Source organism: Xiphophorus maculatus, chromosome 12 (assembly GCF_002775205.1).
Source record: "Xiphophorus maculatus strain JP 163 A chromosome 12, X_maculatus-5.0-male, whole genome shotgun sequence".
NCBI lineage: Eukaryota > Metazoa > Chordata > Actinopteri > Cyprinodontiformes > Poeciliidae > Xiphophorus > Xiphophorus maculatus.
In genome coordinates, this window is record NC_036454.1 from 15,906,390 (window position 1) to 15,934,115 (window position 27,726).

The 27,726-nt window shown below is 36.8% G+C and overlaps 1 protein-coding gene across 2 annotated transcripts; it reads left to right on the top strand.

Moving 5' to 3' along the window:
• The first annotated feature begins 719 nt into the window (after nucleotides 1-719).
• Nucleotides 720-25,120, top strand: egflam (EGF like, fibronectin type III and laminin G domains). 2 transcript variants are annotated; one of them, XM_023343023.1, is made up of 25 exons: nucleotides 720-1,290; nucleotides 7,111-7,220; nucleotides 8,166-8,252; nucleotides 9,479-9,505; nucleotides 9,626-9,743; nucleotides 9,844-9,979; nucleotides 13,788-13,954; nucleotides 15,965-16,077; nucleotides 16,258-16,505; nucleotides 16,675-16,862; nucleotides 17,504-17,604; nucleotides 17,685-17,785; nucleotides 17,872-18,016; nucleotides 19,080-19,269; nucleotides 19,769-19,894; nucleotides 20,229-20,472; nucleotides 20,545-20,656; nucleotides 21,069-21,185; nucleotides 21,796-21,976; nucleotides 22,456-22,479; nucleotides 22,668-22,746; nucleotides 23,010-23,153; nucleotides 23,677-23,760; nucleotides 23,843-23,946; nucleotides 24,052-25,120. In XM_023343023.1, the coding sequence occupies exons 1-25, from the start codon at nucleotides 1,185-1,187 to the stop codon at nucleotides 24,201-24,203; spliced, it is 3,204 nt and encodes a 1,067-aa protein (XP_023198791.1). In that variant the 5' UTR covers nucleotides 720-1,184; the 3' UTR covers nucleotides 24,204-25,120. The 2 variants fall into 2 exon arrangements, with proteins under 2 accessions (XP_023198791.1, XP_023198792.1); XM_023343024.1 differs by lacking the exon at nucleotides 22,456-22,479.
• Nucleotides 25,121-27,726: the final 2,606 nt, after the last annotated feature.

The following is a 27,726-nucleotide window of genomic DNA, read 5'->3' on the forward strand; positions in this document are numbered from 1 at the left end:
GAAACCTGGTTGACCTTTTACAATTCTAATAACAATAAAGCCATAATCTTGCTGCTTTTGATGTCTGTAGTCGAGTTGCCACTTCACAGTCAATGAAGCTGGTCAGCAGATGGAAGCTCAAACTGCTCTAAAATTCTCTTGGAGACACCTGCGTTGATGACAGACTCCAAAAAAAAAAAAGATAGTTTGAATGCACTTAAATTATCAAAATGATGTAATTACATTAACAAAATTCACACATAACATTCTAATCTATTAAAATACAATAATTATGTTTGACATAAAATGTTTGTCAAAACTGTATAATTTTTATTCTAATTAAGGCTATTATGCATAATATCGATTGGATGACTGGGGTTTTAGAATGGTAGCCTACTGTGTCAATAACAAAAGGTGAAATAATCCGGCTCCTTCTGGCCAATTATTATGCAAAGTTATATTATGCTCAACTAACTGACAAAAAGTGAAATTTGAGCTGGTGGTCCACCTCATTTTAAAAAAACTGTAGCTAATTCATATAGAATCTTATTCAAATAATGCTCTTTCTCTCATAACAGAATTTCGCAGAAGCACAAACTTTTCAGATCTCACTCCTGCCAAGTGATTACAACATTAATGCTGTCCCGCACGCACAGCATTAATATTCAGAGTCTGTTGTTTGAGCGTCTCCTCCTGCTTCTGCGCCAAGACATGCTCTCCATCTGTGTCCAGTGCGCGGATTAGACGCTTATTATCCTCTTAGCTCTAAATGGCCCCACGTTCCTTGCACTTGGTTGTGAGGCTCATCTGCTGTCTAAGAGGCGAATCGGAGCGTGGCACGACATCGATCATGCGTAAAAATGACCGTGGCCACCATTCATCGGTGTTTGTGAGGACGAATTAACGGCGGGATTGTCGTCCATCGTCTGTCAGAGCGCATCTCCGGGGCTCGGTCACTAGGCTGCTCGTCCGTTCATGACCCACCCCACTGATCTTTTGCTGACTGTAATCTTATCAGTGTCAAAGCGTAGCTGCCCTTTCCCCCACGGACAGATCCCGTGCGTCTTTGGAGGGCGTTTGTCTCCAAATTTGGAAGAGAGACGAGCTTTCATTTGAGGCAGCTTCCCCACCAGCTCAGCATCTACTTATTGATAAAGTTGCGCTTTTGGATATGTCCTAAAATGTGGATTTGACCAAGTGAAATTATGGATCTTACATGTAAAGAGAAGCGTCTACTATGTTTACTTTTCTTTGCTATCTGCTCTGCCAGCGTTTGCTTTGGTGCCAGAAGATCAAATGCGCGGAGAAGTGGTGAGTTCAGCTTCCACAAACTAGTTGGACTGGGAACATGAAATATTATTCCAATGAGCATAACAATGAAATAAACTTGTAACATGCATGGCAACGTGAGGATGATAGCTGAGCATGCACTTTTTCTTTGTGCCACTGACTGTATTTTTAAATGTTTTCACCTTTTATTCATGATATCACAGAAAACTGAAGGATCACTGTTTAGAAAAAAAAAACACAATATATAAATCAAGACAGTTCGTTAATCTGTAAATCTTTTTATGTGTATTCAAAGACAGCAAAACACAACTTGGTACATTCTCTATTCAAAACAAAGCCCCTTTCCTTCCATAGAACAAAACTGCATGCAAAATTAAGTACAACTATGCCATTGTTATTTTAATGTGTTTTTTTTAACTTATGTTCTTTTTCAGTCCAGTTTACTGAGAAGAAATTTAAATGCAACCATTTCTATGCAGACTGACAAACATTGTTTTTATTTTCTGGTTTTGTGTTTCAGCTTTTTAATTTAAAATTGAAGAATAAAAGTCCATTCACAAAAATGCTGGGAAACATGACAGAAACAATGAAGTAGATATTTAGAAATGTGTTTCTTTTGCTTGCAATCAAGAATGGATTTCAGAGAAAGAAAAACTATTTATCAACTGTAAAAACAAAAACAGCAACTATTCTTAGTTAAAATATGCAAAAAATGTTGCAGAACAAATATTTTTATCCAGAGAGCACTACCTGGTCTGTCAAAGACAGTTCTTTAGAGGTGTATTTTTGTGTATTGTGTATTTATTATTCAGGAAAACAATACTTGTAATTTTAAGATGAGAAAGATCAAAGGGGTGAAGAGGTGAAATATTATTAGGGAATCAATCAGAAGCCCTCAGTCTAACTACAACCCAATCACCTCTTATACTTGATGAAGATCAGACTCCAAACAGAAATAAATCCACAAAACAAACTGAGAACTGTTTCAGTGAACTCCCTGGAGCAGCATCACATGTGGTTTTCACTGCAGGAACAAGCATGAATGTCGCCCCCCTATCCCTTGCTACACTGCAGCTTCTCACAATTTTTTTTTTTTCAGATTCCCTTGTTGAACAAACAGCTAAAAGTTGGACATTACTGCTAAAAGAAAAGTAGTCGCAAGATGACTTGTGTACTAAACAATGACAGATCTTCCTATCATCAGCACCAAGCAGGCTGAGCCTTCAATGCGGTGTCGTAAATAACAAATAAATGTATTTTCTATTTCAGCCAAGCTCTTGAGTTAAGTAATTTTTTTCTCAACACCATGTCGTCTGATCTCTACACTGCTAGATTTTTAGTGTATTTAGTTCAACTTCTATTTTACTATTTTACAAACATTTTTGCAAGAAATAGTATAAATGCTTTGAAAGATAAAGATCTAAAGATAAGTAGATACGTTTTAGTTAAAGGTTAATGCTAAGCTTTCTTCTGTTCATTTTTTACACTACTGAGTACATCTTAGTTGAAATCCTTAGATTCCTCTTCAGTCACACCCTCTTTGTATCCGTTTCTTCTTTGTTTCTTTGTCCCACTTCCTTTACTTCTCTTTCCATCACTTCCTCTTTCCCTCACTGTCATTCCCCCTGACCACTGACTTTTTTTTCACTCTCAGAGCCCTCAGGCCAATGTGGGTTGACTTTTACGTCTGTCTGTCTGCACAGTGTCCGAGTCACAGCTTTGACTGCCAAACATGCACAGGGCCGGTGTAGCTCTGCATTTATGACTGCCAGTGACATTTGTACTTGTTGTTTTTTTCTGTCTTGATGTCTCTCAGAGCTTGTTTTCATGGAGGCTAGAATGTCAGCAGGGCTCAGTGTCCACATGCATCACATCAGGCTTTGACAAAAAAGCTGGTGGTTTCAGGTTAAAATTGAATGAAGCTCCCCCCCTGAGGTGGTCTTTCTTTTTAATTCCTTGACAGCTTCATTCCCCCGTTTGAATAGACAGTTAAATTATTGATGGAATAATTCAGAAGCTTCGCTTTTTTTACTCTTATTGTTATGCATATCTAGCATTACGAAGTTGATAAGAGAACCATGCATTTTAATGAACCCTCCACAACCACTTCTCGCACTTGAACTTTTGTTTGGTGAAACACAATTAAAATTGAATAAAGACAAACCAGCTACTATTGTTTAAAACACAGCGTTTTGTTTTCATACCTTCAAACTCGTCCCACTTTGTTCTTTAAAGGAAGACAGCTGCATGCAGCTCACTGATCGTTTTCTTTTGGGGGACAAAAATCTGGGAAGTAAATCTTTTCAACGTAAATCTTAAGGTGGGGATATGGAAGCAAATTATTTACAGTATAAGATTCAACAGTATAAGATTACTGTTGAACACATAAAAGCTGTGTTGAATGTTGAGGTTGCCAGATTAATAATTGACAGAGAATCAAAATTTTTCATTTCCAACATAACCTACTTTTTGGTTACATCCTCATACCAAATAAAATTCCTGTTTATGAATTCATTTTTATCAAAAAATAAAAATGATATGTGATACAGAATCTAATCAGACAGGAACAAGACATTTAGAAAGTTTAGTTATTGCTGACATCAGAATTTATGAATGTGAATAAGTAATCCATCCGTCCGTCCGTCCGTCCGTCCGTCCGTCCGTCCGTCCGTCCGTCCGTCCGTCCGTCCATCCATCCATCCATCCATCCATCCATCCATGCTTCTGAAAATAAAGGAAAACCAAAACATTCCTCTCTCACTCTCTAGCTCATTCTGGATGAGCTTAAGTTTTTTTTTCTTTCTGGGGTTTATTCTGCTGTGTTTGGGACAAAGGTAGAATTTAGACATGTGACCTATAATTTATTTAACAATGGCAACTGATTTTCTGATTTACCCTGTTTCTTAGACATGATATTAAAAAAGAAACATAAAAAGAAATCTGATTAAATTGTAAAATATTCAAAATATTTATCACTTGTTCATAAATTTGGGGATCAATCATGACACCTAAATGAATTTTCTTACATTTGCAATTTGAATTTAAATAAATAAAAAAATTTTAGTATGAGAATTAAAATGGAATTTTTATTAAAAATAATTTTTAATTACTTCTGGTTAATTTGAGTCTGAAAACCCTCAATTCAATTCAAATAGGCAATATTTAATCGGGGGAAAAAACACTGACAATAAAGCCACCGATCAGGTTGACAGGATGAGAGACCAGGAAAATATTCATTCAACTGTCTCTATCATGTTTGAAGTGGACAGTGGCCTCAAAGGATTTAGAAGGGCACTTGGCAAACACAGACCAGCGGTGATTCTGAGATTATCTTCTTGATAAGACAAGAGGGCATGTCTCAAGCCTCGCAGAGTATTATTAGATGTAGCAGGTGCTGATTAAAAAGCAAAATCAATATCTGTGCATCTTGTGAAATCTTGACCGATTTGACTTTTCTTCTGTCTGTGTTTGGGGAGACAGAAATATACAAAGTTCACCTGATGGAAGTACCAATCCTTGTTAAATGAGTGGCATGCTAAAATCTGGAGATGATTTGTGATTCACATTAAACTATTGCTTTTATCTATAGTGAAATCATTTTTATCTTTTAAGAGCTTTGAATGGGTCATCCATGCTTTTATTACATCCCAACAGATATATTAACTCTTCTGTACGTTGGTGTTAGTTAGGTCTGCCTTGCATGACTGCAGCTTGTCCTTTGACCTGACACTGGAACATAAACATGCTGTTCTTGCTTCTCTTCACTGGTTTACTCTTCACTTTATAATTACCTTTAAAGTTTTATCATTGACCTATAAGGCACTGAAATTACTCGCTCTGAGGTATTTGTCTGCCCTCTTGCATTCATATGTGCCCTTTGAGTCCCTTAGATCTAATAATTGCTTCTTTTTGGCTGGTAAAAAGGTTTAGGCTGGTCCACAGAGATAATCAGGTCTTTGGGGTTGCATGTCCTAAATAAAGTACTCATTTGCACTAACATCTAAGACATGTTAGTAGATGTTTTAAGTTACGTCTATGAACATATTTAGATGTGTCAGGCTATTACTACTTGTACACATTTAAATAGATGATGCTTAACCTGTAGTTTCAGCTGGTCAGTGTTTCTTCAATTGGTTGGTTATTTTCCAATGATTATAAACAGATGAGAAATCAAGCAAACACTGTTTTGACTTTAGGTTTTAGAATAATGACTAACATGGTGCAGGTGACGTCCATTTATGATTGCTGATAATGCATTAGTGCATGACATCCAAGTCTTTCCATTCTAACAGCATTTGCAGTCTGCAACAGAAAATGACCAATTTAAAAATATTCAGCTACACAACTCTTGAGTTCTCAGCAATTTAAAAGCATAAAAAGCACCAAATCAATACTGTATTATATTATGTTTTTACCTCTGCTCTTGTTTGTAACTGAGGAGTTAGCAAGGGAAATAAATATGTCGGTACGGGGGTGTCATATGGTGTAGGGGTAGAGCGGAGGCTATTAGCGCTCGACGCAGCTGTCCGGGGTTTGATTCCTGACCTCAGGATATTTGCTACATGTCTTCCCCCCTTCTCTCGCTGCCTGTTTCCTGTCTGCATACTGAAAAAGAAAGGCCACTAGTGCCTGGTTAGAGTCCAATTCTTCAGGTCATCCCTCCAACCTTCCAAAGATAAAGCAACAAGCATGACCATGTTGTCCAGCTAATTATGTAAAATTCAGTGTTCCCACATGTTCTTCAAATGTTAATTATGTGCTTAATTTTCCAACAAGCTTGAATGATTGCTTATTAAAACCAATATGCATTTTCCCAGCCAGTCTCTTGAGCTAAGTGATTTTTTTTAAAGGATCTTAAGTTTACTCAAGAGCTGCAGATAAGGCTACCAGAAAAAAACGTGAAGGAATAAAAGCAGCAAACAACTGTGATTTTCTAAGACCAGTCTCCCACTGATAATCACCCAAATAATCTGTCAAAAATCAATCTAAATCATTAATTATTTTCTATCAATTAAATCATCTCACTTACAAAAAAGAGGGAGATTTATTTTTTTCTTTGTTTCTCAGGAATAAAATGTATCATGGACAAATCAAATTTAATTTAACTTCAGTTAAAGGGACAGTAATATGTAAAATAGACTTTTTTCAGTTACATCATGTTATAATGTTATTCTCTTACCAAGCAGCCTTTGATTCTTGCAAAGGCTCTTTTGCAAGAATCAAAGCAACCTGGACCTGATTCTTTTAGTTTTATTAGATGATAATGCAACACCATCATCTGTTTCAAGACCTTTATTCCTGTGCTCTGATGTAAAAGTGAGTTAAAACCTTAAACATAAACTTTTATATGTCTATCCTCTTTTACCTCAGCTGCATGAAACTCATTCTCCATCTTTATAACTGATTATTATTCCCAATTTGTAAAAAGTCAAAAGCATTTTTCAGGCAGAGAATCTAACTCTAAAAAAGAAAAGATTTCTTTAGGTTTTACAAAGGCAAAATGTCAAAAATAATTGTGTCTTAGCTTACAATCATTAAAGGTTATGGTTTTCATGTGATTCTATTTTTTCCCCTTTGATAGACATTTTAGAGTCACCTTTGTCAATGTATAAAGAGGAGAATATTGTTAAGCTTGTGTTTCAAGCAGTTTAGCTTTCATTTATAGAAATAATTCCATTAGAAATCCATTTGAAATAAATAAATAAAAATAAGTCTTGGTCAGTCAGAATGTGTCCTCAACAGCTCTTGAAAGCCTTGTCCTAGTAATCCACGTACTCTTCCCAGCTGTATCTTGTTGTTTTCCTCACTGATTATGTCCATGTTTATGTTTGTACAAACCAGATCGTCTGAGTCCTCCATTAGACATCCAGCTGGAGACTCTCAATTGTAGCGCCTTCAGTGTGCGATGGAAAATGCCCCGCAGACATGTCAGCACAATCACTGGATACAAGGTAAGTGCAAACAGATTCTACATAAACGTTTAATGCAACACTTTGTCAATTGTCCACATTTTAAATACTTAATGTGTGCAGTGATCATTTAGAAATTATTTCTGATTGTTTTTATCTATCGGCCATCCTTTGGTGGTCTCATTTTGAAAGTCCTTCTACTAAGTAGAGCATCATCAAAAAAACACACAAAAACGGCAGAAACACCTTTTGAAATCTCACAAAGGTTTTCGAGATGGAAAATAAATCAAATTTCCACCGTTTTTTTCTTGAGTGCCTGTTCATTTCTTCCTGCCTGGCTGAGACACTCTTCTCTTCACTCTAAAGTGCCCATAAAACCATGTGTCCAGGAAGATGGCCATGAGGAAAAAGGACAAGTTATTTTTATCTTCCATGAGTTTGAATGGAACCCTTTCGTTGCCAAATGTATATTGTTATTTTTTAGGTGCAATATTGCTCTGGAAGGTGAGGTCAAATAAAATACATACTACATAAACATAAATGGATAAGTGGGATTATCTTTTTTTTAAACTTACATGGTGCATATTTTGTACTATAGTTAGAAAGAGAATGTAAAGTGCACATCCAATGTTCGTTGCATGGTTTCTTTTCTATGATGCACTCTTTCAACGCTGGCCATGTGTTTGAGCCTTACATAACACACCAGAAGTTTCTTTCTTCCTTCCTTGAATCAACCATTAAGAAATTGTGGATAAGTGTAACTGTGGGGGCTCCGTCTTTGGCCATATGTCTGCACTAAGAGGATTAGTCAGGACACTGGCTTCCCAAGAACTTACAGAGAAGCAAATGTGTTGCTTTGTAAGTTCAATAAAAGTCCTGTTTCTTTTTATTACAGCCATAAATAGCCATAAATAAATTGTTGCTGTTCTGTCCTAATATTGCTAAAACAAAATAATAGTAATTTATATCTGTACGTGTACTACTCAGGTCTTTTACACAGAGATGAAGAATGGCCGCCCAATTAGTTCGACATCCATCATGGAGGTTCCGCTAAGTTTGGACATGCTAACCACTGTGAGTATACACATTTGTTATCTGGCATTAAAAAAGCTGGAGTCCTGTTCAGCTTGTCATGTTCCGTGTTTTTCTGTGTGTTTATTTCGAGTTTTCTGTGTCTCTGTGTTGTCCTGTTCTCCCCTCGATTACTCCCAGGTGTTTCTCGTTCCCTAATTACCCCGTGTGTATTTAGTGTCACCTGTGTCTCTGTGTGGTCCTCGTCTAATGTGTTCTGAGTCCTTCGTGTGTCCATTGGAAAAACCAGTTGCTACCGGCGTTGAGCCCTGGCTTCCGCTCAGTCGTGCTGCCTGTGTTTTTGACGTTTATTTATTATTAAAACAACCGTTATTCATCTCACCTGGGTTATCTGCGTCTGCCTCACCACCTACACAGCACCGTTCCTGACACAACTCTTTTCCCCCTGGTTTTGCATTGGAATAAATAAATGTTTTCTTAATTGCAATAAGCATAAACACAGCAGTTTTGGATAGTCGAAAAGGACACGCAGAAGTGGGTTGTATCTCTTAAACGTTTTCATATTTTGTGAAGTTACAGCTACAAACTTCAGAGTATTCTGCGAAGGGAAAGAAAAATATAGCTGGTGTCTTAAACTGATGAAAATGGCAAGGAAGGGAATTAAAACATAGAAGGATTTAATTAGTTCATTATAATCTCCAGATGTCGGCGATTCAGGAGGTAAAATCAGATGAGAGGAAAACTTTCAGGTTTGCTCTTCAAAAGTCTTGCCTTCACGAATATAAAGACCGGAAGACACCCTTTCTGCTATACACACCATCTCTGTAATGAAATACTGTTGGTCTGGTGTTAAATACAAGGCAGTGGTTCTAAATATATAATGCTGAAAGAAAACCTTTTAGAGTAGAAAAAAACTTGAGACTGGGGCAGAGGTTCGTCTTTTAGCAGAACAACAACTCAAAGCAAACATCCAAACCTGGAAGTGGTTGGTTTAGGTTCAAGCATAGTCACATACACACCTAAGCAATAGGCATAACCTATTACAAAAATTAAAAATCACATTATATTTACTATCTTTATATGGTGATAAGTTAAATCTGATAGTTAATTATCAACATTTGATTAGTCTGACTATTAATATTATTGTCTGTTTGGTCAAACCTTTAAAAGCCACTGAGCAGTATATCTTTATTCTTGTGTCATATTTTAATCTTCTTAATGTTACAGTACATTCTAATATCATTGAATAAATCTGTGTTTTCTAACAGGGACAGTTTGATGGACAAGCCAGCTTTGTAAGTAAAATAGAGCCCATTCGTTCCTCTCCCCCAACTTTTTTGTCTTACAACTCCTTTAACCCACTTTCACTGTCTTTCAATAATGTATCCGATATTTTTTGTGAATGTGCTCTGTAGGATGTAAACATTGGCAACCTGAAGATGAACTCTAAGTACAGAGTCAGTGTTGGAGCATACGGTTGGGCCGGGGAGGGTCGACCCAGCATGCCCAGAGACATCAGTACTGCTTCACATGGTAAGAATATCTGAGTGGAAGAAATCGGTAATTTAATAGTTTCCAGCGGAGTAGCCTAAATCATGATTAAACTAAATTTAATTTGGTTTTCTGCCTATAGAGATGTGCATGCCTCCATCACCTCCTACTCAGCCAATCGTCATGGCTGTATCGGACACAGAGTTGGCTTTATCTTGGCAGGAAGGAGAGAGTCAAGGAAGCTCCCCTGTTCTTCACTTTCTGGTGGCTTACATTAGGTCAGTCATGACTCATTCAGCATTTGCAAAAATGCAGTTGATAAAAATTTCAGACACATTAAAGACATCTTTGCACACAGACAAGGAGAAGTCATCTTTCTCAGTATGAACACTTTGCTCTGTGTATGGATGAAATACAGAGAAAGCCTTAACAGAATAGAAATAAAAACATTACTATGTGAACACCTTTTCTGGACATGGATTTTGCAGAAATGTAGGGAAAATAATATCTTCATTTTCTCATTTTATGAGCAGTCCTGTCTCTGGATAAAAATGGACTGTTCAAAGAGCTGCCTTGTAAAAACCTGCTCCTTGAACCTTACATTACGTTTATTGAATTTATTACATTTTGCTATCTTGCACAAGGATTTGTAAAAAGTTTCAAAATGCGACATGACTGGCAGGTTTATATTCAAACCCTATTTTGCATCAAGATGCTGCTCAAGAAGTTTCTAATTGTATATTCCAATAATTGTCTTAGTCTATACCTTAATAAAAAAAAGAGTTGCTCTTCATCATGCAGGGTGTTACATCAATCCAGGAACACAGTCTCCAGAATACAAAAAAATCATTGAAAACAGAACGATGCCGCATTAATCACAGTTTATATAGTGTTTATGATTTAAATACTACTCCAACCTGTGTGGAAATGTTTAGCTAGAATGGAATTTAAATTAGCTTCAAGAATCCTGACTTTCTTTGAGGGAGAAGAGCTCTCTAGTTGGTTTCTGTCAAGGAAAAACACCGAAAATGGATAAAGACAGTTTTAATATTAGAGAACAATTCTCACGAGATGGTGTGCCTTCTCCAATCAGCTATTCCCTATGATAACATCGCTGAATGCAAAGTTCAAGTGATTACACTAAGCATGTATTTAAGCTAATGATAACACTTCTATCATTAGCTCCTCTATACCCAGTTAATGTGGCAAAAAAACTATTGCTTATCATTTGATTCTCTTCTTCTGTCAGCGTTCATGTTATCACCATGAGTTCCTTCTTCATCTCATAAACCTCACAAATGTTTGTTTCCCCCTAGCTCCCAATGCACACACAATAAGGCTGTGAGGGTGCAGACTGTCCTTCAGCCCACTGCATTGTAAATAATCTGTTGTGGTGGAGTGAGATCTATCGGAGCAATGACTCACCACGTCGATGGATGTTCAAAAGCCTCCTTTTTTTGGCTCAAACAGCCAGCAAGTCTTTGTTAGACAGCGAGTGTTTCAGTTGTTCATGTTGTAAGTTTTATTAGTCTTATTGTTGGTGAATGAGGCTTGCAATGCCCTCTGCTTTATGAGTCTAGTAATGCTAAGACTGCTAATCACGTCTTAGCCCTTTATCCACTGTAAGATTCTTTTAATCCAAGTCTTGGACAAGATGTGAATAAGTGCATTTTACAAAATTACCTTTGTTACGGGGCAACTGGAAACTATTCATAGTACTTCAATTTTTTCCCACTTTAAGTTAAAGTCTCATTCCAAATTGTATTAAATTAATATCTTTCCTCAAAATTCTACACACAAATATCCCATTATAATGATGTGGGGGAAAAAAAGTGTTCTTCAAATTTATTAAAAATAGAAAACCAAGAAATCACACTTATGTCAGTATTACCAGCTTTTGACAAAAGGTTAAAAACTGAGCAGGTTCCACTGATCATCTTAGAGATGTTTCTACAGCTTTAACTTAGTTCACCTGTAGGAAATAAAGTGGATTGGACTTGATTTGGAAAGGCACGCACCTGTCAAATTAAGGTTCCACTGTTTACATCAGGTCAGAGGTCAAACACCAAGCATGGAATCAGAGGAATTGTCCATAAGCCTCAGAGACAGGATTGTCTTGAGGCACAAATCTGAGAAAGGATCCAAAAACATTTCTGCTGCTGTGAAGGTCCCACTGAGCTCAGTGACCTTCATCAATTGTGAATGGAAGACATTAGGAACCAGCAGGACTCTTCCTAGAGCTGGCCGGTCATCTAACCTGGAGGAGGCGCTGTGTTTTTATATCTGAAGTGATGAAGTTGTACCAAGCCGTACCACTGCAACCAATATTTAACTACCTAAGAACCATTTGACCAAAGACCAGGAGTGAGACGGTTTAGGCAAAATAATGACGAAAGAATTGGACAAAAATGTCAAAATTTGTATAGAAACATAAAGATAACATCCTAAATAACCTATTTAGACTATTAGCAAATAAAGGTCATTTGGGGTTGAATTTCACTAGGACTGTCAATAGATGTGTAAATCTGATTTCTTGTTTTTCTATTTTCTGTAAATTTACAAAACACTCAAAACCTGTTCCCCACATTGTCATCAATTGGTATTTGTAGAATTTTGAAGACATTGATTAAAACAATTTGGAATAAACATAACAAAATGTGGAAAAAGTGAAGCACTGTAAATACTTTCTGGATGTCCTTTAAAATCTAACTTCAGTTATCTTTATTGTGCAGATACATCTGGTGAAAGTGGCATTAAATTTTCACATCTTTAAAATTGATTTGTTCAAACTTAAATCCAAAGCATAACTGAGAAAGGGTAAAGAGTAAGCAAAATGAAGTGGCTGGTCCCTTAAAATGTCAAATACATTTAATGGTGCATTCTTGTAAACATTGGAAGCAATTTTTTAAAATTAGTTATAAGTGTGTATTAATGGCTGGAAATCTGACATGTTCTTCAAACGCATAACTCTGAATATACAGCTCTCTTTTGTATGCATCTCTACTGGTCTGTTCAGTGTAACCACTTGTGTTTTGACACAAGAGTCAGTGGGGACATGAGAAAGAATGAATTTCTTTTTCTTTCTGTTAGCACACACAGACGCGCACGCAAACACACACACTACAAAGAGGCTCCTATGTCTAGACTGTCTGCAGAGACGCTGAGGTCACAAATGAGTAACTCGGGTCTCTTTGATGATAGCCCAACCCGTAGGTGAACTATGTGTTTTTTTTTATATACTTAAACAATGTGTTTTTGGTCAAATATCACAGGTGAAAAAGGGCTGTGAAGGTGTTAAAAGTGCTGTAAAACTACAGTGCTGATATTTGTAATGGAGAGCTTATGGCTTTTGATTGTGTGACTGCAAAGAAACAAAGAGAGAAAAAGAGACAGTCTTTCACTGTGACAGTCAGACATGAATGTGTGTCTCTGTCTGGGTTTGCTGGTATTCACTCAGAAGGGCCATCTCAGATGCAAATCCTTCTCTACATCTTCCAGCTCAAGAGACGCCTTGAGTGTTTTGCTACCGCTGAAGATGAAGAAACAATAAAAAGCCATTTATTTATTCATGCGGGTAATTTCCTACAATTTTTGTTATCATGATGAATTGAAAAGAAACTATGCCAGCACTGAAGTCAATTTAATTTTAGTAATGAAATAAAAGTGAATTATATTAAATACTTTTTTTCTTAATCCTTTTTTTTAGTCAGATAACAAATAAAAACAAAAAAATAATGATTTCTTTATTTATTTTCTTTTGAATCAAATCTTGATTGAATGTTGAATGTTGTAAGAGCCGTCAACATACACTTATTTTTATAAATAAGAAGACAATAGAATAGAAAACAATTTTATTGTCCCAAACTGGGCAAAATCAGTTGTGGCAGAATGAAAATGAGAAAAACTGCAAATCAAATATAGAGCATTACAGTCCACAGAATAAAAAATTAAAATATAATATAAAATGTGTTGAATGTTGAAAAATCAAATGCACAAATGAATGGAAAAGTAAAGTAAATTCAGTGCTATATGTTTTTTCTTGTGCTCTCTCTTATTTCTATGTAATGTTCTTTATTTCTGTGCTAGGCCAGAAATGGACACAGAGTGGACTTATATACGGGAGCCCATTGAGACCAGCTCCATGGTTTTAAAAGGACTGCTACCAGAAACCGAGTACCAGTTTGTTGTAAGAGCCGTCAACATACACGGTGTAAGCCCACCCAGCCACATCAACAACCCCGTACGAACTCTCGGTGAGTCCAGGTGTCGATCTCACAGTCGCTTTAGTAGCTGAAATGCTGCATTCTCTACCAGCTTCTACATCAGTATGTTTTAACAACATTTTGAAGCTTCTCAGTTTTCAGTAACACTTTATTTGACGGGTTGTGAATAAGACTGTCATGACACCATCATAAACATGACATAACACCTGTTATGAACATGAGTAAGTCTTTATGAATATTTATGACTGTTGTCATAAAGTGTCATTCTGTAAATCCTGACACTTTTAGCACAAAGTTGACATTATTCAAAATGTCTTTGTTATGACAACTTGACATTAACCAAGAAATCATGATCTGACATAAGTTTGTTATAAAAGTATTACTGACTAAACTTTAAAAATTGTGTAGCTTTGTTATTAAAGCTAAAGTTTAATGTTCATGACAGGTGTTATGTCATGTTTATGATGGTGTCATGACAGTCTTATTCACAACCCGTCAAATAAAGTGTTACCCAATTTTCTTACCTGGAGTTCATTTAAAGTATGAACTCTGTTTAAAACTTATTCTTGGTGACCAATTTTTGCTAAAACAACACAAAGGAAATGACCCTAAAGACACATTCTTTACTACACAGACATTCTACATGAATTATTAGGTATTCAAGTTTTCTTTTCTCTAATCTCTGATTAAATGAATCTGCTTATGAGTCATTATATTAAAATGTATTGTAATGTTACAGGATCTCTGAGCAACAATTTTTCTAATTTGTCCAGGTGAGATGTGTCTGAATTTGTTTCCAGTTCTGGAGAAAAAACCCAGTAATAGCAGCAGACTTGCTTAATATGTCTGTGATATGTCTGCATTTATGTTACAAAACTTTGTTGATATTCCACTAATGTCGATAAAACACAATTTCACAATTGCGGTGTTTTCTTTAAATAACAAACGCAATTAAAATCACACGTGGAATAAGTTTGTCCACGTGGGAAGTCATCAAAAAACATTTTGCGCCAGCATCCTCCTGTCACTTCCTGTCATCTTCTTCGTCTTTTCTGTCAGTAGTAACATCCAGTTGTTGATCACATGTTTGGTGTGATGTGGTAAAGTGTACTTACTATTTTGTGGCTGCAGAAGGCAACACATTTAATTGGCTTTTCTAACTAACTGCTCTGCAAATGGTAGGCAGCTAAGTTGAGTTAACTGTTGTCAAAAACTCATGACAAAATTGAGTGCTTAAAAGGATGCAATAAAGATGAAAGCTACATAAAAGGGGGCAAAATGAGCCAATTAGAGCGGCAAAGAGAAACACACTGACTAAGCAATACAGAGGCATTGTTTCTCAGCAGGGGATGAAAGCGGGTTATGTCCCTGTCTCATCAGACAGGATTACGTGTGTGATGCTAGACCCCTACACTGTCGTTCACGTTAATAGAAATGCGAACACACGCACAGTGGGCCACGGCTGGAGGGCGCAGCAGGGGTGGGACTGAGTGACTGACTTTTCCTGGTGCTCTTTATGTGAAGTTGTCTGTTTTAGCCAGAAAAACAGTGCAACAGTGTAAACAGGGTTATACAATAGCTTAACCGCTGCACAATTGTATATCTCACTTGCTTTTTCATGTTTTAATGTAATTTGACCAATTAGCAACTCAATCTCCACATCCATTCCTCTTTAAAGGCTGATTTGTGTCTAAATCAACCTTTGTATTTAATGAATAAAATACTTTCCCATTAAACTATACACTACACTTAATTACTGTACGCACTGAAAACTGTTTACCACTCAGAATAAATTCATAAAACACTAATAATTAAGATAAATGAGGAATTTGAGCAGTATGGAGGCAGTGGGATATTCTAATTCGTTTCTTTTGAAGAGCTGAGTGTCGGAAGGAAAACTTTAACACGGTTGTGGTAATTGCCTTAAGAAAAGTAAATGTACATGCTTTTTGGTTTCTCTCTTTTGGTTTATGTTTCTATTGTTTGCATTTGAAATATAATACACTTGTCATTATTTTCTATGCCTCATTTTTGTGACAGGTTCAGTAGACATGAGCAGTGGGGATGTGGGACGCTATAACACTGATTCCAGATATAAAGATGAAGATGGATTTGACATTGATGATTCAGATTATGATGTCTTTATTGAAGAGGTAGGTGTTAGGTATTAGTAATTCAAATCCAATTAATTTTTTTTATTATTTTTTTAAAATTCAAAATAAGTCCCAAGAAAGCACAGTTCATTTGAAAATACTGAAAAGTATTAGAAAGACATCTGACTAAACCTGCGAAGTTTGATGTCTTGTTATGTTTTTAACCTGTTTGTTCCCCAGTTGAAGCCATTCCCAGGTATCGGTGAGAACAACGGAAAGTCCCAACTCCGTTCACATCCTGGTCCTCCATCTGGACGAAATGTTGTTTACCACATGAACAGCAAAGTTCCTCCAAATGTCACCGATCAACCAGTTGATGTGACCCCCTCATCCATATTCTCAGACTTCACAGATCTGGTTTTTACAGTCCCTTCAGAGCGTAGCAGTACTACCGACACAACAGCTACTGCTCCACCCACCACTACCAGGTAAATGGGTTCATATAAAGTGCATTACCTGAAGCCTGCATTTGAAACAACAGGGAAACATTTTTACAACTTAGGCTGCTACTGGAGAAATGCCCTAAAAATTGGAAATAAAGCTTTAGTACAGAGTAACCATGGTTTGTCTTCTTTCTCATTTTTGAATTGACATCAGCCCTCCTTTGGCCACCACCACTTCCATCCGTACCATCTCGCCCTGGCAGGGTGAGATACCTCGCGTCTACGACATGACTTGTGGTGATACTGTGTGTCCGCCTGACAGTTTCTGCCTCACTGATTACGAGAGCGGAGGTTCACGCTGCCACTGTAACCTGGGGCATGGAGGAGACTCTTGTTCTGAGGGTAAGAAACTGAAAGATGCAATACCTGCTTTGCTACATTTGTACTATTTATATGAGAAATAAATGTTTACTTAACTATTGGTTTAAGGGATATTGAACCCAGGCATTTATGTACACTGTAGCAAAAGACATAACCTTTTATCTCACTATCGGACAACAAAAAGAACTCACCCTTTTCTGTTTTAAGTTAGTAGGAAGAACAAAATTATTTGGATTTCTTAACGGAGGTGGTGGCATCATGCGCAGGAGTCTTTTGCAGTAGAAGTGACTGGTGCACTTCAAAAAATAAATGACATCATGGAGAAAGAACACATAGAAATATTGAAGCAACATTTCAAGGCATAAGACAGAAATTTAAAGCATAAGAGGATCTTCCAAACCGGCAATGGACTTAATTATGTCATCAAATTGATTACAAAGTGGCTTAAAGACAACAAAGTCAACTCACAGTGTGTTCAAATATCTAAGTTTAACTCTATATGTCTTCATTTTATACCTAAATATGTAAAATAAAATGTAAAAGTACCAGTAGTGAGCTCTTGCTATGATTATAATCAAAGGGAAAGATGGCATAGTCATTTTGAGTTGTTTTTCTTTCATCTTCCACCCATTTTTACAAATTTCCTCATCGTTCTTCTTCAGCTGTGACAGTGAACTTTCCCAGGTTCTATGGCTACTCTCACATGACCTTTGAACCCCTGAAAAATTCATACCAGACCTTTCAAATCGCATTAGAGTTTAAGGTAAGACATTTGGCTTTTTCATAACTTTATTTTCTCTGAGTCAAGAAATGTGTTTGAAACATGTTATTTCTCTTCTACAGGCTGATTCTGAGGACGGCTTGTTGCTTTACTGTGGAGAGAATGAACATGGCCGTGGAGATTTTATGTCTTTAGCTTTGGTTCAAGGCAAACTTCACTACAGGTAAGGAGTCACACTTTACATCATTCTGATCTTTCTGATCACTCATGGGAGGAAGAATAAATAATGTGCATAATTTGTCTCTTCAGGTTCAACTGTGGCACCGGAGCTGCCCAGATAATCAGTGAGAGCCCTGTTGTTCTCGGCCAGTGGCACATCGTCACTATATTCAGAGATGGCATGAGCGGTTGGCTCCGTATGGACAATGACAACCCCATATCTGGACGTTCACAGGTAACCAAAGCACTTAAATGTTACACATCAGAAACGATATTGCAGTATCTTGCGAAAGCATTCATACTGTTTGGCAATTTTTCAAGTACAAATAACCTCAACATATATTATTGATATTTTATGTGATGGACCAACATAAATAATTGTGAAGTAGCGTTTACAGATTTTACAAAAACACATTTAAAATAAGATATGTATTTGTTTTCTCTCCACATTTTATCTCAAAACAGTTTTCTTTTATGGATGAAATCTTGGATCTTAATGACACAATCTATATAAGTAAATGTAAAATAAATTACACCGGCCATGCATGCTTGGTCATTGGGTTCTGGTTTCTATTACCAGTCTATGACAGAGCAATAAAAAGACCCGGTGGACAGATAACCATGCACTAACAAAACCCAGGGAAATATAGAGACAGTTTAACTTACCACTTGGGTCTTTGAATGTGAGAGGAACAGAGGAACATAGAGGAGAACCTGCAAACTCCTTGCAGAAAGGATTTGACGAGGACCTTCTTGATGCAGAGAAATAGTGCTAATGATGTTTCAGTTACATTTATGTCTGGACTTTGACTGGGCCATTCTAACATGTAGATATGTTTGATCTCAATCATTCCATTTGAACTCTGGCCATATATGTTAGGTCTTTTTCCTGCTGAAAGCAAATTGTTGCACACTCTTTTATTAATTAAATACGCATGCATGCCAGAGCTGTTAGATTTTAATTTGTAAATATTTAAAATCATGCCCTCCTTTCCATGCACTTGATAATTGCAAAACTTGGTGTTTGTTTTTCATCTAAAATACCAATATTTATCTGAATATACTTGGTCAGAAAAGGTTCAAAAGCTATAAATATTGTACTTTTGTGAGGTGATGTACATCAGAGTCTTACTGGCAGAAACACACCAATGAAGCATATTTTTGCCATCAAATGTAAAAGCAACATATTAGTCATTTATTGCTAGAAAAATATTAGATGATTTGCTTTCAAAATTAATGTGTCTTTACTGTTACAGAGGACAAGGCACACTTTGCTCTTTTCAATCTTGTTCCTTTAGGGTCAATACACTAAGATTACTTTTCGCTCGCCGCTGTATGTGGGTGGATCTCCTAGTGCTTACTGGCTGGTCAGGGCGACAGGCACAAATCGTGGCTTTGTGGGCTGCATTCAGAGCCTGACCATCAACAACAAGGCTACCGACATTAGGCCATGGCCACTGGGCAAAGCTCTCAGCGGAGCTGATATAGGTGAGGGATGGATGGCTTTCATGTGTTTTCTCTGTATGCTTCATATAAAACATGATTTATATACTTTTTTCCAGAAGCTGAGCAGAAATCTAATAATTAAACAGTGACTTCATATAGAAAAATACTAAAACAAAGGTTTTGTTTAAATATGAATGGCATCATCACTAAAAACCCTGTATTATATATTAACAAGGTTCCTTTGAGCAAAAAAAAGTTAATTTTTGCTTCAAGATGGGAACAAATATTGTTGTACAGCTCAAAGCTGAGAATAAAATTGTACACTGAAATACATAGATTTTATTACTTAGTTATGTTTTTTTTTTCAAGTTTTTATGTATGTAGTAGCCTCTATTAAAATGAAACGTAAAATATAACAATATACAGATCAGAAAATATAAGTTAAAAATGTATCCTTGTATTTTCAGTATCGAACACATTGAAATAGAATTTTTTTTTCCAAGTTAAATGTGCAGATGAACTTTTTGTCCTTATTTGCAAGGTGAGTGCAGCGACAGAGTGTGTGACATGGTTAGCTGTGCCAACGGTGGAGTCTGCTTTGCAAACCGTGCTGACGACTACATTTGCCTCTGTCCTCTCGGCTTCAAGGGAGCTTTTTGTGAAGAGAGTGAGTTAACAACATTGCCTTTTCCATAAAGAATATGCAGGTTTTATTTACGCTGATAACTTTTAACCACTTTTATTTTTGTGGTGATTACTCTACATTTTAGAGGCAATTGAAGAGAATTGCCTCTCTTCAATTCGCTAGAAGATTATTACTTCTAGCGTGATTGTAAAGCGATTGATTGCATGTTAGAGGAGCTTTGCCACAACTCAATTTTTCACATTTTTGCTTTTCTCACCTAAATTCTTCCTGCCATTCACTTTTCACATATGCTAATGCTTACTTATGTTTATCGCTAATCTTCTTCTTTTCTCAAGTTCTTTGTTCAATCCTTCAGGTTTCTCTCTGTCCTCTCCCCTCTTCAATGAAACTGTGTTTTCGTACGCTGTCATCTGGTGGCCTCAGTCCTCCCAGAGTTACCTCTCTTTCATGGAGTTTGAGGTGACATTCTGGCCATCAGTGCCCAGCGGGGTGCTGCTGTACAGTGATGATGCAGGCAGCAGAGACTTCCTTGCTATAAACTTGGTGGACAGATACTTAGAGTTCAGATTTGACTGTGGCTCTGGAGAAGCTGTTATAAGGTAACACACTGATCACCTCCTCTGTCACCTGCTGCTACTGATTTCTGACTAAGTGTGTGATTTGTGGTGCAGGAGTGAAGAGCAGATCAATCTGGACTCCTGGCATGAGTTGAGAGTATCTCGAACTGCTAAAAGTGGGATCCTGCAAGTGGACAACCAAAAACCGATGGAGGGAATTGCTGAGGTATTTCTCAAACTCATCGTGGAAGTTTCAAACCTAGCTTTACTAACTTAAATGCGTAAGAGAATCAAAACAGCATGATTTTAAATGCATGACTCTTATTGACACTTTTACTCGTTATTGACAGTCATAGTTAGTTTCCAGGTTGAACTAAAGTAAAAAGAAAAAAATATTTTCAATTCCATGTTTGTTTAATTTAATTTATATAATTTCAAGCTAAATTTAACTGCACAATTTACATGTTTCACAAAACTAGAGATTTTTAGAGTTCTTTTGAAAAACATGCAAGTTATAATGTTCCTTTTTATTATCTAATTTTCTGATTGTTCACCATCCATCCATCCATCCATCCATCCATCCATCCATCCAGCTTAATCCCAAAAATAATCTCATATCTCTTATATTTCCTTTTCAGGGAGCTTTCACTCAGATCAACTGCAGTTCGCCTCTCTATCTCGGTGGGGTGCCAGACTATGAAAAAACCAAGAGGACAGCAGGTGTAATGAAGCCCTTTACTGGGATCATTCAGAAGGTGAGTCTGACTACGTAAAAGGCTGAACTTGCGGCAACAAAATCCAACAAGTGTGTATAGATGTGTTTTTAAGAGTAATATATGAGAGAGGAGGAATCTATAACAACAGATAGGATCCAAACTGTTAAGGCGCCTGTGAGACCATCTGGTACATAACATCAGGGTAGAAGATACAGACAGGTAGGGTGGACATTTGTTTACATAACAAACATCTAAATATGAAGAAGAAACTATAAATACATAGTAAACCACAAGATAAAAAATAAGAATATGGGATTATAACTAATGTGTGAAAGAAACTGTGCAGTAAAGTTAGACTATGTATGTTTTATAAAGCATGAGATGACTGAATTGAATAACAAATAATAAAGGAATCAGTGATTGCATCTGTTTTACATTTTTGGAATAGTTACTGTTAGAAGCCTGGGTGTACAGTCGAAGGTTCAGTTCCTAGTTTCAACTGTACAACATAATTACATCTGTGATGTTTCTGGTCTCTGCAAAAAAATGGTTTAATTTTCACATGTTCTAAAACTTTCATTTTCTTAAAATCTTGTGCATATTTTATTTTTTTCTCCATTTACTGTTTTTTTTCTTCTTACTTTCCCAGCTGATTCTCAATGACCGCACCATGCCAATCACAGCTGGCTTTGCTGGCGGTGTAAATATTGCAAACTCAGCACATCCATGTGTGGAAAATCCTTGTGCCAATGGAGGGACCTGCAGGCCAAAGTGGGATGACTATGAGTGTGACTGCCCTCTAGGGTATGATGGAAGGCACTGCCAGAAAGGTCAGAAGGAGGAAAGAAAAATGTATAATCCATGAACGAGCTGCTTCCTTTCCACTGTGGTTGCTTGGATGTTTTTAGTCCATAAACAGTCATGAATAGTTAAAAGCCGGCGAGATGAGGCACACAGTTTCTCAAACAACATCCGCTCTTCTGGAAAGTTAACAGGAGAGGAAGTTTATAGTTGTTTAAGTTGTGATAAAAACATCAGACTTTAAATATTAATCACATTACTGAAAGAAATTACATTCTCAAGTTGCTAAATATTAAATGTAATGCACAAAATAAAGCAAAAAGCAGAAAAGGTCAGTATTCAAATTCACAAAGAGGACTACAATACTTTATGAGGTAAAGTTTTTATCTTTTTCTTATCTGCAAGATTAATGATATTTAGACTTAGAAGTAATTAGACAAAAATATTGGAAACTAATTTTCTTAAATGTGTCTGTGCCTTCTTTGTTTTTAATGCTTTCATTGAACAGAGTGTGGGAATTACTGTTTGAACAGTAAGTCATTTTCTGCTAATTCAAAAAGCACACAGTGTATTACTACATTTTTAATATATAGACATTTGCTCCCTTTAATAAATCCCATTGTAGACAGATCAGTATTTTCTCAACTAGTTTAGCTTGTTGCACGCAGATACTGCCACCTGGTGTTCATATGCAATTATTACATTCCCCTCTCTACGCAGCTGTGACTGAAGCCATAGAAATACCGCAGTTTATAGGCAGAAGCTATCTGACCTATGACAACAGAGATATCCTGAAAAGGTTGGTATTAATATAAATTTAAACACCTGTTTAAAAAGTATTACGTATTTGAGGCGTGCTATGGTGGCGTAGGGGATAGCACGACCCACGTTTAGAGGCCTTGTGTCCTCGTCGCGGGTTCGATACCCGGACCAGGCGACATTTGCCGCATGTCCTTTCCCGTCAGCCTATTTTCATATAAGGGACACTAGAGCCCACAAAAGACCCACAGGAGGGGAGAAAAGAAAGTACTACATCTTCTCAGTTTTATTTTCTTATTTCAGGGTGTCTGGGTCCAGGACAAACCTTTTCATGCATTTTAAGAGCACAGCCAAGGATGGTTTATTACTCTGGCGAGGAGACAGTCCAATGAGACCCAACAGTGACTTTATCTCCATGGGGCTTCAAGACGGGGCTCTGATTTTCAGGTAATCCTATACCTGAGAAACAATTATATGTGTTTTGTTTATATGGTAGAATCCTTATTTACAGTGGGATTAGATTAAACACTTGGAATTTATTTACTAATTAAGATACATCTGAAGTTAGAACTGGCTGCACAACTATTAAGGAAGGGGTATCAAAGTTAAAAAGGCTGAAAAACAATTTTTTAAATCAATGTGTCATGTTCCTTGTAATTCACAATTATGCACTTTTGCTGGTCTATTGTACTGAAATGTCCACTGAAATAAGTTGTCTGTAAATTAGCCAAATGTGGAGAAATTTAGGATGTATCTTGTGAAAGGCAGATTTCATCAGAAGAGAAAAGTTTGATCCCTATCAAACAGAAATGATAGGAAGCAAAACTGATAACAATTTGTTATCTTAAAAGTGTCTTAAAACTTAAAACTGTCTTAAAAGTGTCAAGGAGAGTGATCTTTGAAAATGACCTATGAACACATGTCAGAATAAGTTGTTCAGCTATTAAATCACTACACATTTCTGTTGTAGTTATAACTTGGGCAGTGGTATGGCTAACATTGCTGTCAACGGGACATTTAGTGATGGAAAGTGGCACAGAGTCAAGGCTGTCAGGTAAGCTCTAAGAGAAACTGATTGCAGCTGCTTTTCACAAAGATGGAAGCTTTGCTTGAATCTAAGTTTGTCTCTCTTTCAGGGATGGCCAATCAGGGAAGCTGACGGTCGATGATTACGGAGCAAAGACAGGCAGGTCACCTGGCAAGATGAGACAACTCAATATAAATGGACCCTTGTATGTTGGTAGGTGGTTTATGTTCTGTCAGCATCACTACGTTTTTGATTCCTGTATTTTTCATAGCTTCCCTGTCTTTTGTTTGCTTTATCTTGTTATTTTTTTCACCATAGGTGGCATGAAAGAGATCGCCCTTCACACAAACAGACAATACCTGGGAGGACTGGTGGGCTGCGTGTCCCATTTTACGCTTTCCACTGACTATCACTTAGCTTTGGTGGAGGACGCAGCTGATGGCAAGAACATTAACACCTGCTCCAACTAGAGGATTTTTTTCACATAAGGGGAGAGTTTCAACAAATTTTTCAGCCTGATTTGTCACCGTGAATTTCACTTGTCAGAACCACAGCAGTAAAAACTAAAGTGTTTTTTTATTGTTAATATTTTTAAATGCATCATAGGGTATGTACTGAAGTCATTCTGGCAAGAAGTGTTGTCACATGAATGTTTTTATGATCTCTCTAACTTGCAGAGTAAAAATGTTTGCTGTAATTTTTTAAAAAATATTTTGGTTTTAACAAGCTTTGATCCGAGGTTGCAGGAAGAACTGACTGCAGAGGCACAAGTGCTCTATCTGAATCCACATCACAATCATGGATTATGTTCTTTGCAAAAACTAAAGTAAATAGAGGACAAAAAAACTGTTTTTATGGGACAATTCCAACCATATCTGTACTCTTTTTCTTTTTACTGTAATCCCGTCTTTGATTGCTGAAAGCACCAAAGGAACTTCATTCACCATGAACTTGAGCAGCCAGCGGAGATAACCTTCGTTCCAGATAATCTTGGTTTTGGCTCTTCAGGATATTTGTGTCTTTCGTGTGATATTTGTTTTTTTGCTTGACATGTTTTGTCATTAGTTGGACACATTTTGAAAAGTATTTTGTGATATTAGTATACTCTAACTGTTTAGTTTTTACACTAAAGGGTTCATTTGCCTGTAGCAGTTTTATGTCCTTGTCCAACTTACTTATCATTCAGTTTTATCTTTTAGTTTCGGTCACATGACATCCTGATCTTGACACGGGATGAATTTTGGTTAAAAGAGAGACAGGATTGCTGTCATCTGACACAAACCCCATTAAATGCCAGCATTTACATTCCTTTCATGTCTATCACATGTTCACCAGTAAACAAATATGTTTTCTTCTTGTCATCTGTACAGGTTCTGAATATTTTTTTACCCTGTAAAATAACATTAAGTTTTAAAAATATGTCTTAAGTCTCTTTTTACTCTAGATTAAAATCACATTAAGACATTATTCAGAACAAAGATGCTTGTGCAGGCTCAGGAGTGCATCAATGTGTATGGACTATTTTTAGCATGCCCCAAACTTTGTGTTGGTATTAAAGTGGCAGCATAGATCCTGAGCACTGAATGGAGCAGCCATATATGAGCATGGTAAGCTCACCCATTACATGGCAGATAATCTGTACCTGCTTAGTTTTCTTTAAAATCAGACATTTTAAAGAAATGGAAATGTTGGCTATATGCCAAGATCAAAACCTAATCACCAAGTAAAATTGCAAGCAACTGGTGGCATGGTGGCTTTGCATGTTGGATTTGGCTGCAAACATGTAGCCAAATGCAATATGGTATTTGGCTGCAAAATGCAACATGGCATTTGGCTGCAAAATGCAATATGGCATTTGGCTGGGGAAATCCTTGGATTCCCCCAGCCAAATGCCATACTGCCAACTTACCTGAATAATCCACAATCTCTAAAAAACTCAGGTCAACAATCAGACCACTTGTTTTAGCTTCATTTCAATTAATTTGTAGTTGAATCAGGGGAAACGGTTAGGGTAGTTGCCATTATATCACACTGTCATTCTGTGTGAATTAGAGAACAGAACAAGAAAACAGATTGTCATCACTGCTTTGAATTAAAAGGGCTTCAGGCAAGGTTATTACTCCTACTAAAGTTTCACCCAAATCAACATGCTCTGCCGTCAGGAGAGCCAGAAATTAAGCAGTTTCTTTCCAAGAAAAACTTCTTGGACAGAGAGACATTATACAGGAAATACCAGGCTTGGCTCCAGAGGACTTGGGTAACGATATTTTCTCCAAAAATGTTTCGTCAGAGTGTTTGGGAGATACAATAGAATTATACAAAAGTGAAAAAAAGCTATTTCAATGGGTCTTGTGTCATCTTGTTACTAAACCATCCTGACACAGTCCATATGTGGTGTAACCTTTCTTCATAGTCAGCTGACACACTCACAAATTTGCCTAAACCACTGTTAAGTTGCACAAAATTCGAGACCAACCTTCAGCTACAAAAGAGAACAAACACAGCTTTAATTAACATTTGCAAATGGAGAAAACATACAAAGCTCACATCTCAGTGAGAATCGGATGAGTTCTGACTTGGGGCTGAACGTCCCCTCATTTACATAGGATACATCACACATTACTTAGTCACACCCCCTGGCTCAAGTGTCAAGTAAAAATCTATACGTTACTTATCTGTAAGTTTCAGTCGAGCAGGGTTGCATACACATTCACAGCTCAACTTTAGGCGTTTCTCCAAAAAGGCCTCTCTGCTGATGGCTAAACAGATTCTAGTAACTGAACTTCTACAAACTAGGCTTATCACCTTAGGCATGTCTCACATTTCTAACTGCTGAACACCCTGTTCTTCACTTATTTGAGGAGGGTCAGAAGAGCATATGTCCTGTGGAGCTGCAACTGAGTGCAAACCTTTAATAAAAACATCATAAAGTGTACATTCAAATTTATTTAAACATTGTTACTAAATTTTTCCTTCACACCACCATCGCCATGAATGATGAGATCATACATCCTTCCAAGAACAGCGTTTCTAAAGAATCCAGGCACATTTCCATGTTAACCTTTTCAAACACCAAGTCACAAGGCAAAATTAAAAAGTAGACCAGTGATCAAAACAGGCATTTTGAGCAAACTAGAACTTAATCCAACAGAGAACCTCTGAGTAATAAATTGTCCAGCAAATCTAAATTATGCAGTTAATCTAGAAAAGGGAGAGTGAACATAAAAAAGCAAATTGAAAAGATTTGCAAGCGATGATAAATCCAGAAAGATTCATCATTGCTCTTAGATCTGTCACACCAAGAGGCTGATCTAAGAGCAAATTGCAAAAGAGGATAAGTCAGTGTTAAAAATAGTTAGACTTTAAATAAACTGGATGTATTTCTTAAGCTCTTTAACCTAAACAAATGTCTGTTGAGCCTGAGTAAACTGTAGAAACAATTGACAAGGTTTGTGAAAGACACAAACATGTTACAGTCATTGTGTTGGTTATGACTGTGTCCTGAAATCAGGGCCTGATTTTTGTCTCCACACACAAAAAAAGCATGTTTATGACTCTTGTCAATATAGGAATTGGCCCTTTCAAACTTACTGCATCTTCAAAGACAGCTACTATGATACACATGACAAATACAAAACACCAAATTTGTTGAATTTCAGAGACTACAAGTTAAAGCTTAATTTAAGAGTGACTTCTTTGCAAGCAATGCTAGAAATAATTTTCAAATTTCCCTTTCATATTTGATTTTAAACAATCTTGAGGTTCACAGTGAGGTGGAAAGAAACACATAAATCTTTGAAACAGTTTAGAAGATGGATTTTGCTCCAAAATTGTATTGTGAACCGTTCAGAAACAGAATCCAGTTCTTGACAGACAAGTGACCTCCCATCAGAGGTTATCATTATATCAAACTATGTCAATATTGCTTTTTTCTGCAGGTCATTTCAGTCACAAAAACAGCTAGAAACATTTGACATTTCAATTCAACCTTCC

What these genes read in the sequence shown, in the direction of transcription:
- egflam (XM_023343023.1), top strand. Translation starts at nt 1,185, where the DNA reads ATGGATCTTACATGTAAAGAGAAGCGTCTACTATGTTTACTTTTCTTT. An exon ending in CATCAGTACTGCTTCACATG is followed by an intron (nt 9,744 to 9,843) that starts GTAAGAATATCT and finishes TTCTGCCTATAG; the next exon opens with AGATGTGCATGCCTCCATCA. An exon ending in TCTCAGCGGAGCTGATATAG is followed by an intron (nt 19,270 to 19,768) that starts GTGAGGGATGGA and finishes CTTATTTGCAAG; the next exon opens with GTGAGTGCAGCGACAGAGTG.